Source organism: Corticium candelabrum, chromosome 20 (genome assembly GCF_963422355.1).
Source record: "Corticium candelabrum chromosome 20, ooCorCand1.1, whole genome shotgun sequence".
Taxonomy (NCBI): domain Eukaryota; kingdom Metazoa; phylum Porifera; class Homoscleromorpha; order Homosclerophorida; family Plakinidae; genus Corticium; species Corticium candelabrum.
The window spans coordinates 6067218-6086793 of NC_085104.1; the positions used below are offsets into that span (position 1 = coordinate 6067218).

A 19576-nucleotide genomic window follows, 5' to 3' on the forward strand; every position below is an offset into this window, starting at 1 on the left:
CATTTGTCTTACTACGCATGCTCAAAATGGCGGCTAGTCGTTTGACTGTGTGGCAGCGCTCTTATGATGCGCTTTCCAGATGGTTTATACGCTCTTCTGGCTATTACAAGCTTGGTAACATATTTTGAAAGGTTTGAATTGTCCATTTTGTGTATCACTTGCCTATTGAAGGTTTGAGACGTGAGGACTTGATAATGGAGGAGTATCCGGGCGTGCGAGAGGCGCTACGTCGTCTTCCACAAGAAGAGCTCGATAAAAGAAACTACAGGATGGCACGAGCCTTAGATCTCTCGATGAAACATAGGATTCTACCAGAGAGCGAATGGACAAACACGGATGAGGTAGGTATACCACTATTAGCAAGTTTTGTTATTTTATTTGTGAAAGTGGTAAAGCTGGGGTTTAGCTGAATTATGAATAGCAGCATTATAGCTGATACTCACAGACTGTAATTGTTAAATGTCTAGTTGATTAATTAATTAAGAAGGACAGATGACATAATAACTGGTCTAGAGCTTGTGATCTTAATCCACGGCAGTCATCTGGCTCTGACTCTGACTTTGTTAGTATTTTCTTTCTGTTTTTCCTGTTAGCAGGATAGTTTTGATTGTTTTGGATGAATTATGATTTAGCTTTGCAGAAAGATTGAAAACCAGATAGGCAAGAAAGAAGCGATGTATGTTTATTGAAAACTACAAGTCAATGGGACGGGACTTCGAAGAAGTCGCATGACAGGAGCATACACTAAGGGGGTTAAATTTCTACCAAATCTTGTGGGCTATACCCCAAAATTACCATAGGTAGGTGTCACGCTTTGGAAATGTATGGCATGCAAATGAGTGACCAGTCACAACACATTGTTTTTTTGTGTTGCATGCAACAACAGACATGGCCGGGCAGACAATCACTGGGTGCTGTTCGGCATGAGGAAAATGTAGCCAGAAAGATGTAAATTTTGACCAGAAACAACAGAAACTCTGTATTTCAAGTAAAGCTACCTGGAAATTTACGACCATCCAATCTTGCTGCCGTAGTACAGGACTTTGTTGCTAATGTGAGTTGCCAACTACTGTAGATATTGTATGTAAATTGATACAATATGCACTTAGATGGACAGTTTAGATTGTGAAAGTTATCCATACAACCAAGTTGGGTATCTATTCAAGAACCCATTGTACAGATTATTGCGACAGATTATTAAATACCAGCTGTATGCTGGAAGACTGCTTTCTTGCCGCTATCGTTGGACCACACTCTGTTAGCATACACCAGGCCGGGCCACTTTTGAAATGCTTCCTACGGGCCTGATTATTGAGAACGGTTATCAGGAAAGAACTCACAAAACCCACCATACAGACTCAGACAATTGTTAACTGTCTGAAGTACAATTTTGAAATATAGCCCCGGCCAAACGGGACTAACCAGACTGCAAGGTTCCTACAGCTCTGAATAGTCTTCTGGTAAGAGTTCACCGTAGGGAAAAGTGGCCGGACCAGCCGGACCAGCTTATACGGCCTTGGTCATCTAACATTGTGGCAGTTTGTGTGTTGTTTTAATACACACACACACACACACACACACACACACACACACACACACACACACACACACACACACACACACACACACACACACACACACACACACACACACACACATATATATGTTAAGCAATAAAAATCTCTCTAATAAGACTAAGGATCGGTTAGAAGATAGAAAACAACATCTCCTAGCACATCTACAAAGTTTTAAAAGTGCAAGCTGCCATTGCTTATCTGACTAACTGTGCTGCAAGTATTTGGTTGAAAGGAGTGTGTAATTTTATTTTAAATGCCGTATCTGATTGTTTATCTACAAATGCCAAGCTAGTATTATGGAAGAAGAGATCGTGTGATCAATGCCCAAGATGCAACAGACTTACAAACACTTCTTCATGTGTTAAACAGTTGTGACATTTTACTGAAGCGTAGTCATTACAATCATAAACAATGCTATTCTGAAACTACCTGCACAAACTTATTCATGGATTTCAGCTGCATGCTGATCTACCTTGCTCTTCTGCTCCTTTTTCTTCTCATATGTTCCATACATCACTCCGTCATGACATCATCATGTGGAATCCTCAATCCTTCTCTTCATTTATCATCGGACTTACAGTTAGTTATGAAACTAACTTTGGAAATGCTGTACATCACAAAAGTCTACTAAAATATGCAGAGATTGTGGATGACATGAGAAGAAAAGGTTGCACATGCAAGTATATTAACATCGTAGTTGGATCAAGAGGATTTATTTATCTTGATGGATTTGAGCAGCTATGCAAAGTTTTCAACTTTCCTCGACGTCATATATCATTGCTAACAGACTTTGTTAATTGTGTCATCAAGGAGTCTTTCAAGATATGGTTACTTCGCAATAGACTATAGACTACTAGTATTTCGCTTTTGACTCTACTGTTAGAGCTTTATAGTTTTGAAAGTAGTGCCACATTATTGTTAAGCTGTGCTGGCTAAGTAGAAACTAGTTTGCTCCCCATCTATTCTAATAAATGAGTTTTAGTATTATTATTTATATTTTTACTTCAAGACATAAATAGTTCTACAAGTTCTGCTGTCCTAACTTTGACCTTCAATGGACGGGTGTGGCTAATTTAGCACCAGGAACGTTAAACAATCTAGCATTTCAGAGTTGTTTCTAGACAAAATTGTAATGCGTACTAAAATTTCTTTTATGTACACAATCTGCCATTTTAGAACAGATTGATGTTGGTTGCTATTTTCCAGCATTTTCTGATACTAGGCAATTATTTGTGTTGTGGTAGAAAGACAGACTTATTTAATCTCAACAAATTAATAGGATACTACAGTTAGCATAAACAACTTAGTGTAATTATCACCAATGTGGTAGTGTTGTTTTGGTATGTAGGGTTGAATTTGTGTTCAGTCTTCTGTAAGAGCGGGTATCCGTATCAACCATTTAGGCTACAAAGCTGATTCTATACCAAACCTCTGCGCTTGCAGCGAAGCATGTGTCATGGACATTGTCTATGACTACTCAAATTTTGTCATTGCAGTGCAAGGGCCCTTTTTGAGGGACCGACCTTCATGTAAAATTTCTCGATAACGCAAACGCTACACCTTCCAGTTTATTTGAACACACACCCACACTGATCCCGTGTAGACTGTACGTGTTGTCACCCTTCGTAACGCTTCCAGTGATCGAAGATTTCTTGCCCACTCTAGAGCGCTAGCGTTTCTCTCTAAATTCTGATTGCATGTGCACCGAATCCAACGTACACAGTTTCTGCACCAAGCGCTACACGGGGAATGTGTCGATTTCTACTGTCAGTGTCCAGTCTCTGTCAATGCCTGACTCTGAGTTCTGCCAGTATGAGAATTATGCTATCAATGATCTGTCTATACAATGTCAAGGCTACACGGAAGATGACGGCTGAGGGTACCAGAGCTGACTCTAGTGCTCAGCAAGCCTTTGGGTGTCACTGTGCATGTTTACGATCAGAATCTGTCTGAATGTGGATGTAGTCTCTTAGAATTGTTGCAAAGTTCTTTGGAGGTAAAATCTGTTTGAATCTCTGGAGCTAAGATAAGTGATTTCTTGCTATTTATTGCTGTCTAGAAACACATTTTTCTGTCTTCTTGTTTTCCTTTAATTGCAAACATTAGTAAGCTAGCTATGACATCAGCAAAAAGAATGAGAGCACAAAATAAAAATTACAATCGGACTCTACTTTGTGCCTTAATTACTACAAAGGAAACAAGAAGCTTTCAGAGCAACCTATATTTCAATATCTTTTGGAAAACCGCCATGTACGATTTTGTCTTTTAGCCTTATCATAATGCTCAGGTATCAAGTTTGCTCTGAAATAGCGCCAAACTTCTCAACTTGAAGACTAATAGAGACGATTAGCGGCTGAGGGCAGAGTCAGACTGGTGAAGTGCTCCTTTAAAAGAAGTTCCGAAAAAGAATGCAAACATTTTGAAAAATGAGAAAGATGTAGTGTTGCCGTACGAAAAAGAATAGAAACAAGACCATGTAGGGTTTGCTGTGATATCTTTCATGAATTCATCAGACTGAGCAATACATCACCCCTACATTGCACTATTTTCTAAGGTATTTGTGACGTTCAACTAATGGTTTGTCTGTTACAGGAGGAGCCTTATGGTCTACTGGAAATGACAGAGAGAGTGAACACTGAGGAGAAAGAACGAAAGATGTGGAACAAGATGTAGTGTTTAGTGACAGTTGACTATCAATCATGTGGAATGTCCTGAACTTCCATGTATTGTACTTGTGTATTCTCTATCACTCTCAATGTCAACTCTAGTGCTGTTAATATGAGTCTTTATTATATGAGTTACTGAGTTGGCGCAGGTCCCTTTGTTTGTTTCTTTCTCTAACAAAGTATGACAGGCTGAGCGTGTCCGCATATTATTGTGAAAGTATAAATACATCACACTTTACAACACCGATTGCCTACGGCCATACCACTTTGAATATACCGGTTCTCGTCCGATCACCGAAGTCAAGCGGAGTCGGGCCAGGTCAGTACTGGGATGGGAGACCGCCCGGGAACACCCGGTGTTGTAGGCTTTTCTCTTTGTACTTCTTTGCTACTTCTTTGCTATCCTTTCTTTGTCTTTTTTGCGCTTCTTTACTCTATTTCTCTTCTTTAACTTAATTAATTAATTCCATTTAATTAATTAATTAATACCAACGTGCAAGTTGCCTCGATCTACAATTCCCGACTTTGTCAAGCTCTTTGCAGCTTTAACTATTTTAGACATTTAGAAGGTATTTTAAACGTAGCTTTTTACGTGTGTTAATGTCTCACCTGTGACCCTTACAGATCAGTAAGTGTAGAGAAGGAGCTGATCGAAATGAGCATGCGCATTTACAATCTCCTGTTGTCGCTGTCGTCATTATGTCGTTTGTGCTGAAGGAGTTACAAAGAATAGTGGGAAACGTTCTGGTAATAACAATACCATTGTTTAATTTTTCTTGTTACTGCTTTACCACAATTCTGTCTTATTTTGTGGTGACCGTCTAGAAGTCAGATCCAATGGATGTTGTGTTCAGTAGGTGAGCGCTTTGTGAAAATATCTATTCAGATGCGGTTGTGATTGATTATGGTGCTGGATGTCAAGTTTCATAAACTCTTATTCGGGGGTTTGCATCTGTCTTAATTTGACTGTACTGGATATTATTAATTTGACTACATTACTAGTAAATGAAGCTGTGTTTACACCGTCGCTTTAGAGGTACGCGCGCGCGCGTGCGTGTGTGTGTGTGTGTGTGTCTGTGTCTGTGTCTGTGTCTGTGTCTGTCCGTGTGTGTGTATTTATTGTAAATATCAATGTAAATTTTACTAATTTTTGTTTATTTATTGTCATTATCATTAATTAATCATTAGCTTAATTGTTGCTAGAATGTAAACAGTAATTCTTTGGAAACACATGGGTTTATTGATGTGATTAAGATAATTAACTAAGTTCCATCAATGTTCCACACTACTTCGAATTCAGCACATGCATGCACATGCGTCACAGCCAGGCAACTTTTGCACGGAGCGGGTTTGTTATCCACGTTATTTCTCAATTCTGCATGTATAGCGCTCTTGTATCACTGAAAGTTAATAAATTAATTAACTATTGAGATGGACCATCAGATCATTATCATGCTTTTGTTGACCGTCGCCATCTTTTGTTCCGCTAATTCGTTGTAGCTAGAGATTGATGTACGTCTCCTAGCTGCATGGAAAATACTATGAAGTGACATCATGTACATCTAGCGACCGGATCCAGAAGAAAGCAGCGTCAATGTTTCGTACGAATCTTTCTTGCAAGACGATGTTGATCGTTCATCAGCAGTCCTACTTAGAACATATTGCTCTTTTGAAAATCGCGGATGACATGCTGGTGGTGCACATGCAACAGTGCACAGTTTCATGAGATCTTAGCTTGGCTTCTTGAAGAACGATGAATTCGTTTGTTTTGTGATTCTTCTGTAAAAAGTAACAAACACGTACAACTATTACCTGAACTTTACTCTGCGTTTCTCGGTTTGACGACAGTTTGACCGTAAAATGGATGTTTACGACATGTTGGCTATTCTGTCATAATGCGTGGGATTGTTATGTCACCTATTGTTGGTGTCCCAAAGGACTGCTGATTGGCTCAACAAATTCCTGAGATTGACACATGCTTACAAACATAGATAGATAACGACATACCGACAGACAGACCGGAAGTCAAATCAGCTCGTTTAGAGTGGGCTTCTTGCAAAGCAGTCCGCCACTTATTGTGGTGTCCTTCTTTTACGCTCGTAGCTTAATTAATTTGACTACATTATTAATTTGACTACATTATTAATTTGACTACATTATTAATTTGACTACATTATTAATTTGACTACATTAATAATTTGACTACATTATTAATTTGACTACATTATTAATTTGACTACATTATTAATTTGACTACATTATTAATTTGACTACATTATTAATTTGACTACATTATTAATTTGACTACATTATTAATTAGACTACATAATTAATTTGACTACATTATTAATTTGACTACATTATTAATTTGACTACATTATTAATTTGACTACATTATTAAATTGACTACATTATTAATGTGACTACATTATTAATGTGACTACATTATTAATTTGACTACATTATTAATTTGACTACATTATTAATTTGACTACATTATTAATTTGACTACATTATTAATTTGACTACATTATTAAATTGACTACATTATTAATGTAACTACATTATTAATGTGACTACATTATTAATGTGACTACATTATTAATGTGACTACATTATTAATTTGACTACATTATTAATTTGACTACATTATTAATTTGACTACATTATTAATTTGACTACATTATTAATTTTTAATTTGACTATGTGTTGTTATGCCCCTCCATATTGGGCAAGTGGGGTCTTTACCCCATCTAGGCGCCCACCAACCCGGCAGGTGAGCCCAGCAGGGTACATGTTTTCGTGTAGTCCATACGGCTATCAATGACTAGCCTACATTATTAATTTTTAATTTGACTACATAAGAATTATTTATTTTATCACTTGGAATAACTCACTTTATTTGATGTTCTTTATTCCAAATTTACTATGAATTTTGATTGCTGAATTCAATATATAGTACTGTAGCTGATGATTGTTATCCTGGTGCTACTGTCAACTGGCGGAATTTCATTGTCTATTTTTAAACTATGTTTAGAAGAACTGGTTTAATTACTCTAAAGTTTGATTGAAACAAATGTCTGCCTATCTGTTTGTTTGTCTACTATTTTGTCATTTGTCTATCGATTGTCAGCACGTCTACTTTCTGATTGAGTTTAACAAGTACATTTCTGTGTTTATCTACAGACTGTTTGCTCCCATGCCTGAAACAGAAATTCCTGAAGACAAAGCTTTGAAAGAACTGAAAACACTCTGGTTGCAGATATCCCAGGTTAGAATAGCATTTACTGTTTATCTAAAAGTTTAGTTACTACCAGAACATGATAATGAGAACAAGCAGGTAGACATTTAGTGAGCAATACATGGACACTTGCTATTATTTATTTGCTCAGCTATCTCATCTGACGTCTGACATCATAAGGACAGCAATTGCTATTGAAATGTGATCTTGTTGATAACATCATGTTGAACAAAGTTTGTATACAGAAGTAATAGGCGTATGTATTGACGTTTAGTTTATTGATTAATTGATATTGTTATAATAAACAAGTTTACATATATAAATTACTCTTTATGCATGCATGGTCTTATTTAATTGAACAATTTATAACCCATGCATTTACTATATAGACTTTTCTATATAGTAAATGCATGGGTTATAAAAATAATTATTAAAAAACTATTTTAGTTAGTAAATATAATGGTTGGACATATGGAGTCGCATCATAGAGATGCACACTGAAATTTATAGGTGTATGTAATTGTTAATTTATTTGTGGTGATTGTTCACATTTACACTAAGGGTGCGTATCCACTAGGCTTAAACATGTTTAATTAAAGGGGAACTCCAACGGAAATACAACCTGATCTCAAAATGTAGGCTTGATTGTGAAACTTTGTGTTATGCTAATTTCAGGCCAGCCATCGCCTTGGTAGCAGAGAAAACGCATGTTATGTACGGAGCATGCGCCAGACTGACACATCATTGGTGCTAAGCTCCGCCTACACCAATTGAATTGTGTCCGTATCTCAGTTACTTTGCCAGTAAACTACACGCGAACTAGACAGGAATGGTAAGTATACAGGGATCTTGTCTTTGAAGGCCTTAAAAGAGCTTTTTGTTACAAAATTAGGATGCAAGAGGCCGTTTTCTTCCTGCAGACTTGACCCTCTTCTCTCACAGAAGATAGACTAGTGCAGTAAAACTCAATGGTAATTAGCGTTAGCATTCACTCTATTGATCTACGATGAGAAACACACACAAGGTTCAAGTATGTCAAGGAAGCGTAGACGTTCTCTTCGAGAGACCTACGTAGGCAGACACGCCCCTTGTTGTTCACTAGTCCTACGTCCACGTCAGATTTAGGCAGCAGTCCGGTGTGCTCAGCTTTGGTGATCAGCATGGTTTCTAGATGCCTCATGAGCCCTGCTAGAGGATTGAATATCCGGGAATGACGAAGGGCGGTATATTGCTATGGTCACGAGTCTACACACTGTGCAGGGTGAACAACTTGCGTACTACAGTACTAGGTATACTGTCTACATCATTGCGCTCGGGTAAAAGTCTAAGGCTCAATCAAAGCTATTCTGCACTTGTAACACTAGCCGCTTTTTGAAAGGGCGTGTATGTCCAAGAGAACCTCATATTTGAACCGTCTGAGTGGTTCTCTTTGTAGATTGATAGAACAAAGGCTGACGCTAATTACTGTTGAGTTTTATTGTGCTAGTCTCATCTTCTGTGACAGGAGAAGGTCAAGTCTGCTGGGAGAAAACGGTCTCTAGCATCCTACTTTTGTTACAAAAGTTATTTTAAGGCCTTAAAACACAAGGTCTCTCTATAATTACCATTCCTGTTTAGTTTGCGTGTAGTTTACTGGCGAAATAACTGAGCTACGGAGGCAATTCATTTGGTGTAGGCGGAGCTTAGCACCAATGACGTGTCAGTCTGGCGCATGCTCTGTACATAACATGCGTTTTCTTTGCTACCAAGGCGACAGCTGGCCTGAAAGTAGTGCAGCATGAAGTTTCATGATAAAGCCTACATTTTGAGATCAGGTTGTATTTCCGTTGGAGTTCCCCATTAAAACCTGAACATGTTTAAGAATCATTGCATCTCCACTAGCGTTAAACCTGTTTACCTGTAAACCCAAACATCTTTGCTAAACATGTTTCAGAGGTAGTTTAAGTAACAAAAGTGGTTTAGGTTTAATGGTCACGTGATAGTAATGTGATAATAACAAGCATTTACGACGATGAATGTTTATTCTTTCGCACTGTTCTTTCTCTTTGGAGACTATTGGAAGAAGACAGAATTAGGCAATGTCAGAGACGATGTAGACTGATGCAGAGTGTTTGGAGAGAGTGATTTAATCGCTATCTTTGACGAAGACAAAGACTTATGTCTTTGATTGTTCTGGAGACGACCAGAAGACGATCTCCGACTGTCTGATGCCGTGACAGGAACAAAGTTCCTGGCAATACACAGTTTGTCGTCAGTGAACTCAAAGGGGATTGGAAACACAATATGAGAATGAAAAGAGAGATGTTTCTGCCTCTGTGTAGAGACCTGTAAGGGTAATGAAAGAGTTGCTGTGCCTTCTTGGCATATTAGTGGCACAAATGAATATTGGACCATAGGACATTTGTTGGTATTGGCAGATCGACTGCTCATCAGATATCATGTGAAGTTTGTTATGCCATTGTGCAGCTATTGTTCAAGTCTTATGTCTTATGTCAGACGGCCACGTGGAAGAGAAATTCAGATGAATATTGATTGGTTTGAAAGGATGTGTGTCTTCCCTCGGGTAGCAGGGACAATAGATGGAACAGATGTTGAAATAAGAGGTTACAGAGAATGCCCTGAAGACTATGTCAGTTGAAAGGCTTTCATTCTATCCAGCTACAAGCAGTAGTGACTCATGCATTTATGCGGTTTACAGACACTTTTGTTGGATATTCTGGGAGTGTGCATGATACCCATGTGTTTGCAAACAGCCCTTTGTTAAAAAAATCCCAACATGCTGCAATCTTTCCTGAACAAAGTACAAGGAATATGTCTAACGTGGATGTGATTGTCAATGTTGTGATACTGGGAGATTCCGCTTATCCCTTAGTGCCGTGGCTGTTGAAACCTTTCCCAGAGAGTGCAACCATGCCAGCTGAAAGGAGAAATTATAACTACAGGCATAGTAGCACATTCATGGTAGTCGAGCGAACTTTTGGTATGTTAAGAGGAAGATTGAGATGTCTAAGCAAATGTTTAGATGACAACTTGCAGAATGCAATCACAACAATTATGTCTTGTTGCACACTTCACAACTATTGCTTGGTTCACGGAGATCATATTGATGAGGTGTGGCTTCATCATTTACGTGACTATTTATCACTATCAAGGTGCTGATGACCAAGCACACAACATTCCCAGGGGACAAGTCTACACTATAAGACAAGCATAGCTGATTATCTGATGTGACATTCCAGTGTTCTAGGCAGGATTTTTTGCCAACCATCAATATGACGTTATTAATTAAATATAATGACGTTAATTAATGACATCATCAAAAGTTTGATGTTGACATATTTGGTAATGACATCATAAATTACTTTATCTGTTCCCTAGTTGTATTAGAGTCAGATGCGTGTATATTAGTAGTAGTAGTACTAGTAGTAGCAGGGTTTAAGAATGTGTTTGAATTTGGTCGCCAGTTTGGCCACGTAGAGGACAGTTGGTTACCAAACTTTTTGCAAGTTTCTAGGTCAGAGATTTACTCACTGTTGAGACCCTTTTCCAGATTATCATGTTTGACATTAAATTAAGATCTAACTAGGAGTTTGCACTAACGTTGGATGAACATTGGCTAGTAAACACATTAATCTACAGTATTGTACTTGGGATTCTTTATCTAATAGTATGAGTATTCATATATATATATATATATATATATATATATATATATATATATATATATATATATATATATATATATATATATATACTTCTTACAGATCCCAACTGGGATCAACTCTACCATCTAAAGCTATTCTACATAACACCATCTTAGCATTGTATAACCATAGCTTTACAGACAGTTGTTGATGCAAATTACAAACCGATCTACTGATACCAGCATTGTTCAGAAAAGAAGCCCTTCGCGCTATAATTTTTAAGTACTTGTAAACTGTTCGGTGTCCATAATCCTAAAGACTCCACCATGAGGGGATGAAAAATACCTCCAGTGTTTGAAACCATTGCATCATGCCGCTGATCTTTCTCAATCTCTCCTGCTGCAGCCGCTGCCCCTGGACAAGTGGCTGCTTGAACAAGGTAGGATGGCTGTAAGGAGTTTTGGACGGTCAAGTCAAAATATGTCGGAAGACCATGTTCGAAATTTGGGTGAAAAATATCACCAGGTCTTGAATTGCTTGTGCTACTGCATCGCATTTCTCGATGACAACGAGAATCATCCACTAGGAGTGCATTGAAGACTACTTCACAGAGTGCATTGTGACGCTTCATTCTCAGATTCTGCTCTTGGTTGCAACCCAATAAATGATCACCGAATTTGTCAATGATTGCACCACATGTACAGCGCTTGGCATCAGAAGGCAAGTTGAAGATTGGAATGCCCAACCAGACTCTCAAAGCAACACTACATTCTTTGCTGGGCATGGCAATGCCCGCAACCATGCACCAGCATGTTGGCCAGAAATCGTGTTCAGTCTAGTGCGATCTTGAATACTAGCAGAATCTTTGAGGGAAGAACTTAAATCAGAATCCAGCCTACTCTGCAAACTTTGTTGACTGGTCATTTCAGTCTTAAGAGCTGTGTCTGGAATACTTTGACATAGGCGTTCATGAGCAACCTGCTCTCCTGGAAAAGTGTGCTCGTTTACGATGGAAAATGACACTTTCAACTGAGAAAGCAGAGAATGGAACCGACATATCAATTGACGAGTGGAGTTACAACTGGCATATATATATATATATATATATATATATATATATATATATATATATATACATAATATAATATAAAAACTTTTAACTAATTGTATAGCTACAACCAAACAAAAATGTGGTCATGTGGTTTTGTAATGTTAATTAATGTGATTATGTGGTTTGTCATCACATCCACATCCTGGTAATCCATCCAATAAGACATAAGCATTCTTTGAGCATTTTCTTAATTCTCTATATGACTCAGTGACACTATTGATTTGCTGAGAACAGTACATCCGGTAACTCTCAAGAAAACCCCCACATCCAAGTGGTTTCCTATGGCTAGCTGTGCTAGTCTCTGGAACTCACATGATAAACTTTTGTTATTGTAGTGCTTTAATAGCGTGTGGCATTATTCAACACCTAGATTTCAGAACTGGACATGCACAAACTTTTGTCTGAACAAACTTTCTTAGTAGCACTAGGAGACGTATGAGCTCCTGGACGTCCGTACCCGGTAGTTTGTTTGATAGAAAGACACTCAGGCAGCTTGCTGTGGAAAAATGTGTTTGTTTTGCCACTTCCTACGCCCACCAAGACCTACATAATAGTTTTTATTTGTCTCAATTCAAGATGGTCAGATTCTCATTTCCATTGAACAGCATAGAAAAGGATCTAAATAGGCAGTTTTCGTCACCTTCAACTATGATTGGCTGCAGATTTCATGTTTCATTCGGGAGAAGCTGCTGCGCAATGGCATCTCGTCGATGGTAGAGCTGTTGACTTGGATTTGTTGGTGTAGCATATGAAGGATAGGAGTGACTGCGATTGTTTGAAAATTTTACGCACCTGCAGGTCTTTAGTTGGGTTTGTCTGGAGCTGATTGGCAGAGACCAACGAGATCGGTACAGGCAGTAGAGTTCATAAAAATAATGGTGTGCCAGAGAATAGCAACGACATGCAATAGATTGCTAGGTGAAACCTTGTTACACAATATGTACAAAGGTGCTAAGTGGATGGCATATGTCGCAAGGTGCCACTAAATGGTAGACGTAGAAGGTGGCAACATACCTTAATTGTAACGTAAAACATCTGCTGAGCAGGTGGTTCGCATCCAAGGACTGCTGTTACAAAAGACTAAAAACTACCAAATATTTCTAGTCGCCAAATTGGCGACCACACCGTTTGTTTAGTCGCCAGCCATCTAGAAGTGGTCGCATATGGCGACTTGGCGACGGGATTTTTTGAACCCTGAGTAGTATACTGTTGTATGTATATATCCTACATTCCATAGATGAGACAAAATACGATAGACATAAAGTACAATTTAAAAGACTGTTGGTTAGCTAACTGTAACAAAATGTCACACAGAGGACTTTTTGTAAAGTCTTGAAGTTACTGCATGATTGGTAGCCTAGTCAATAAATTGCCACTCAGGTCTTGTTGAATAAACCTCATTGAACGTAACCTTGTTAAACATAGCACAGGCAGACAGACAGACAGACAGATAATACAGTAGATGATGACAATGACAAGTTGACTTAAACTGGAATTATAAGCTGACGTAAAAGAGTAAGGGTGTACAAAACATGAGATTGAAGATAAACAGTAATTAGTAGAACACCTGCTGCAACCACAGTCTCGAGCTTATTAGCACTTCTTGTGTGAAAGGTCAACAGGAATTCACCTCAGACACCAACAAGGAGACTATGCACTCCCTAAGATTACCAGACGTTGGACATGAGAATATGTATTGCTTTGTAGCAACTTAGGGACCATCAAGAGCACTAATGTCTTTAGATCCGTGATCCCACACTAAGCATGATAGCTCAGACTTTCCAATTGTGTTCCAAACCGTTAATAAATGCTGTTTTCCCCACTACAAACGTCCCATCCCTCTCCCAACCATCATTTGACGGTACTGATGGTACTGGCGAGAACACTGCATTCTAAATACAATACAGCCTTAGCTAAAGTATTCGCAGACAATAGAGGGACAGACAGTCAGACAGACAGACAGACAGTGCAGTCCCACCCATTTCAGAGCTTGCACTATCTTCCAAAGAATTACACAATCACATCGTCCTGTGGATTGTGGTATCTTGCAGCCCAACCTGATCAGCGTTCCCAAATTAATTCAGACCAAGAAGGTCACTTGGTCACATGCAAAAACCTGGAGGCGGTCCTATTCGAACACACAATGCTGTCGTGGATGTCTGGTCAGAGTGTTTGATTGAACTGAACTTCCAGCACAGCAAAAAGAACCGACTCATCGATACCTCAACAGCAACAACAGACCAGAAATTGTTGTTATCGATTCCCAAACTGGCCATGACATAGAACAAGTCATTTCTCTAGTGCATCTCTGGCGCACTGACTTGCTAGCATTGGCTGCTAGCACAGCAGGTATCGCAGCCTCAAGGAGGGAGGAGAGAGAAGAGGTTAAATGCAATCAAGAGCTTGTAGGAGGCATCAAACCATCTTAGACAGATAGACAGACAGACAGACAGACAGACAGACAGGGCTCAGACAGACAGACAGACAGACAGACAGACAGACAGGGCTCAGACAGACAGACAGACAGACAGGCTCATGCAGCTGTCGAATTGCTCTTTCGTTTTCAGTCTATATTACCATCCATCATAGTTTCGTCAAATCATCAGATGGTCCAATTGGTAGGGTTTTGTCTGAATGTCTGCCGGATGACATGTCTTTCAGCAATTGTTTGTCAGGTGTTGGTAAGTTGCAGTTTCAGCTTTCCAAACACCAAGCTTGAACCAATTCAGAGAATCTTTTGTCCAGTGCTGCTACAGCATGTGACGCTGCATGACTGAGATCTGTCCGGGGCAAGAGCACAGGTGCATTGTTGTCTGCCTTACCAACCGACTTTCGTTTGGCGACTCATCTTCGTCTAGGGATGCCCATTCCTCTGTCTGATTGGTCTGGATCATGTAACTGTGGCGCTCAGCTGGATTACAGTAGTTATCACCTGCTGACCTGTTAAACAGGCGGCGGGCCAGTTTGGTCCCATGACACCATTGCTGCTACTTGGGAGATTGTCTTCAAGATGTACATGCATACTTCAAGCGAGAACCAAGACATCTTCATTGTAGCTCTGATTGTAGACGCGATCTTGTGGTGTTTGACTCACCTTCAGGGCTAATGTAGAATTAGACATTGCATTACTCACCCTTGGAGCTCAGATACTTTTCCCAAGTCAGCTGAGATTGATGGAGCAGCAGCCAAGCGGCGAGAAGAGAGAAAGCACTCCAGATACAAGAAAGAGAGACTTCCTGGTGGCACATCTGTTTCCCTGATTCCTTTGGTCTTGGAGCACTACGGAAGATGGGGCGAAGAGGCATGGAAGTTTCTTCAAAAATTGGCTGAGCAGTCGTCAGATGAATTTGGTCAACCCAATTGTCTAGAATTCTTAGATTTTGAGGAAAAGATTTGCAATCCAACTACAAAGATGTAATGCCAGCGTCATCAGAAGAAAAGTGTCGGCACTCTGTGCAACTGAAGAATTTAAACTGGACTCTAGCAGCACCCAGTTTTTCAGCCAATAGTTGGCTGAAAGCTGGGTAGTAGCATAATTTTTTAGCTGCTGTGTGTACACATATGTGTATTTTCATGTAGCTTGCGAACTATACTTTTTTGCCTATTGCTGATATGTATTATAGTTTGATGTTTGAAGTATATGTAATGACAGACAGACAGACAGACAGACAGACATGATCGAGTCATGTGACCACACAGGACCACCCCTGTTTTGCATGTAATCTGATGATATCCGCTTGAGTCACTAGTTGCTCGTCCACAGTCACACGTCTGAATATTATCACACAAAGGCAAGGGAAGTCCAAGTCTCAGGTAAGCCGCCAACCAAAATTCGGAGGGTTTAAGTGCGAGCTTCCATGAAGTTGGAATAGCGGACAACCAAGAGCCTGGACCTTTGCCTTGCAGAGACCGAAGTCTAGCGCCATCTCGAACTGAAGTTGCATCCTCAATTAAGCAAGTAGCTTCCATGTTAGCATTTTCTTTTGAGAGCTTGTGTTGAAGCCTCTTTGACTCAGACAACATCTCTAATAAGGACTGGGATGGTAGTACAATTGAATTTAGTGTCTGACCTAGACAGCTAAAAGAGGGTGTTGACATGACAACTTTGCCTATTTCAGGTTTTATATCTGGAAAACGAATGGGCAATTCATTCAAAGAATGAGCCCACGAAACCAGGAAGGCTGATGAAGCAACTGATTGAACCAATGACATACCAAAGCCACCATACTTGATTGGTTGGGTTGCTTGGTGCCATACAGTGTTATCTATTGAGTTGCAACCAAGCAAAGTGGTAAATGTTGACCTCGATTGAAGATCGTGAAGATCAGCTGCTGACTTGAGAAGTTCTGGTGTCACTGAATGAGCTAAGTGATTAATTCGAGGAATGTGACAGAATCTTAGTAAAGCATGGCACTTTGAATATCGTTCAGCTGCTTGCAAAGGTTGTCTCCTGATTTTGCTGTCTCAACACAGTATTCTTGTATAGACTGAACCTTTCCAGTTGGGATGCCTAGAATTGTTGAACCACTATAGTTGATAGGAATAGTGGTCTGAGTGCTTATCTGACTAGAAAGTGGTGTAGGACTGTAGATCTCACATTTGTGGTCAGCTATTTCAAGGTGTATTGTGATGAAAGCTGCTCTGATATTTTTCAAGGCAAAAAGAACTTCAATTGGTGGACTCAAAAGAAACGCATCATTGAGGTAAGCTAGAACTCATATTTTAGGGTTTTCCTTCTGAATGTTCACGAGAATCGGGTTGCAGAAGGTCTCCCTGATGAATGCCTTGTTCAGAGCTGAGGACTACTGGTTTGGTCTTCTGCAAAAATACAAGAGAATTGACATTCAGATACATCTGCTGAAGATGATGGAATATGTCTGGAAAAGAAGATGACACCTCTTGCAATAACTGCCTTCGATCTAGAGAATTGAAGGCATTCACATCTGTTTTCAATGCAATCCATTCTGGATTAGACTCTAAAAGCAATTGAACATGATGTGTGAGCAGCTCAGTTCTACAATCAGTCGACACACCATGCTGTATTGGGTTGAAAAAACCACAGAATGCTTGTTTCTTCTGCAAACAGATTGCTCTTGCTGTTAAACGTTGCATAGTCTCTCCTATTGCAATGGGACGCACATCTTTGTTTGGTTTTTGAAGAGCTATTAAGCGAGATGATTATAACAATTTGCCTATACTATCAAGCAAGATACCCATAACAATAGCAGAACAAGCGCTATGTAAGAGATCTGCCCCCTCATCAGATTCAATCAAGACTTTGAAATGCTCATAATGCCAACCAGATGGTCAAGCACCAGAACCTCGTGGTGATTGATGAATCACTTTGAGAAAAAGAGCTTTATAGAGACTTATTGGAGTAGAATTTACTGGAGGGGAAACAGCAGGAATTTTCTCAGATCTTTTCGGATGCTTTTTCTCTAATTTTTGAACTGTCTCTTCTGATGCTGGTGCTAACCCTACACTAGTTAACACTCTAGCAGCTCTTGAAAGTTTACCACATTGAATCAACCTGAGTGCTGCTTGTTTTGATTGATTAGAACTTGAACTCAGCTTTGTAGAAATCTTAGACTCAGACAAATGCAGCAATTCCTCCCATTTCCATTCTAGAAACTTGTCAAAAACAGACTTAGCTTCTTTCAAGCCAGACCTGCCCCCTCTTGAATTTGCCTCCAAAACTTTGATCATGTCTGTGTGGTCAGAGTGTCTAGACAATCTCAAAATTCAACACAAAAAAGAGCCAAAAGATAGATATGCTACATCTGACAGTCACCCAGACATTGTTGTTTTTGAAACTGGTATTGGTTCCAACGTAGAGTTAGATATAGCACTTGCTCATCTGTGGAGTTCGGACATATTTCCAACGTCAGCCACTATGGAGGGAGCAGCCACTGCTAGAAGGGAAGACAGGAAGTTGGCTCGCTATGAGAAAGAAAAGCATTCTGGTGGGTTGTCTGTGAGAGTGGTTCCACTACTCTTGGAACATTTTGGAAGATGGGGCAAGAAGGCAGAGACCTATTTAGATGACTTGTCAAAACGATCAAAGGAGTGGCGTCAAAGAATTGCCATTCAATTGCAACGTTGCAATGCCAATGTACTTCTGAAGAAAATCAGTAATGCCTTGTCAGGACAGGCCAAGTGCCCAGACTTGTAGATGTTTTATAGAAAAGGGATCACATGATCCCTTTTAACCAATTAGTAGTTAAACACATATTGTATTTAGTTGTTAGTTGTTTTCTCTTGCTTTTATTGTCATAGGACAAACGTAGTTAGCCATTTGCTATTGTATCCTAATTCAAATATGAAAAATATATGTATTGACAGACAGACAGACAGACATATGGACAGACAGACAGATAGACAGACAGACAGTGATGAACAGACTAAAGTAACATACAGCAACTAGTTTGTCTTCTGTATAATGTACTGTTAATCTACTTTTTCATTGTCTCAAAAGTTTCCTGCAGGAGGTCCTTCATGAATGTCATTCTGTTAATCTCCTGCTCTTCTTCCCACTTTCTTCTACTCTCCTCTTTCTCTTTTCTTATTTTTGCTGCTTCTTCACCATCATTTCATCATCTAGCTTGCTCAGTTTTGCTGTCACCAACTGCATTAGTTCTTCATTTCTTCTTCCTTTTCCTTCATGTTCCTTTCTTTTTCCTCTCTTCTGTCCACTGCTTCCACCTACACAGATGTAGAACATTGATGTGACAGTGTTGGTATTTTTTAATATAAACATTGTCAGATTCACTTGTGTCATCAGGCGTGTTCTTTCTCTGTGGAGTGGTATTTGAGCCTTCTTCAACATCCCTCTCAATTGCAGGTGCTTGATCATTAGATGCTGACATACAAGAGGGACTACAATTTTCTCCGTTGTCTGATGACCACATGTTACCAATAGCAGCAGTGAACAATATTAACAGGAAACTGAGGATGCTTCCTTATAAGTTATTGGAATCCAACCTGAAAGAGCTATTGTCTTCTCTGTTGTTATCATCAACCATGCTACAAGTAGCAGTCATGTTAGAAATTGTCTAAACACATTACTCATTACAGTTGGGCTTTAGAGAACAAGAACAGTTTGCCATGTCACCATCAGGCACCATGCTTCCCATTACATAGACAGGGGACACAGATTTTTGAGTCCCTAAAATCTAACATATTTCCTTTTAGCTTTCTTATGTTACAGTTTCTGCCAGTAGAATAATTACTTTACTAACTGGTCCATACCTTATCCATAATCTAGAAAAAAAGGCCACACAACTCATCCTCTGTCAGTTTTCTTTACTGTCCCGTCTTTAATCTTTTTGTAATGGCTT

The 19576-nt window shown here is 39.4% G+C and overlaps 1 protein-coding gene, 1 long non-coding RNA gene and 1 other non-coding gene across 3 annotated transcripts; all 3 read left to right on the forward strand.

The window, feature by feature from the left end:
* Positions 1–20: 20 nt before the first annotated feature.
* LOC134195529 (cytochrome b-c1 complex subunit 7-like) lies at positions 21–4374 on the forward strand. The gene is made up of 3 exons (XM_062664564.1): positions 21–114; positions 172–341; positions 4170–4374. Exons 1-3 carry the CDS (start codon positions 27–29, stop codon positions 4248–4250), a joined length of 339 nt encoding a protein of 112 aa, XP_062520548.1. The 5' UTR covers positions 21–26; the 3' UTR covers positions 4251–4374.
* Positions 4375–4492: 118 nt separating this feature from the next.
* On the forward strand, positions 4493–4611 carry LOC134196130 (5S ribosomal RNA). Its single transcript, XR_009972486.1, has one exon. It is a non-coding gene; the product is annotated as a 5S ribosomal RNA (ribosomal RNA).
* A 273-nt stretch (positions 4612–4884) lies between these two features.
* LOC134195299 (uncharacterized) lies at positions 4885–7589 on the forward strand. Its single transcript, XR_009972357.1, has 3 exons — positions 4885–4990; positions 5069–5100; positions 7430–7589. It is a non-coding gene; the product is annotated as an uncharacterized LOC134195299 (long non-coding RNA).
* Positions 7590–19576: the final 11987 nt, after the last annotated feature.

Excerpts from the sequence above, each read along its gene's own strand:
- LOC134195529 (XM_062664564.1), top strand. The coding sequence starts at position 27 with ATGGCGGCTAGTCGTTTGACTGTGTGGCAGCGCTCTTATGATGCGCTT. Across the intron at positions 115-171 it reads TTCTGGCTATTACAAGCTTG|GTTTGAGACGTGAGGACTTG; the intron begins GTAACATATTTT and ends TGCCTATTGAAG. Across the intron at positions 342-4,169 it reads AATGGACAAACACGGATGAG|GAGGAGCCTTATGGTCTACT; the intron begins GTAGGTATACCA and ends TGTCTGTTACAG.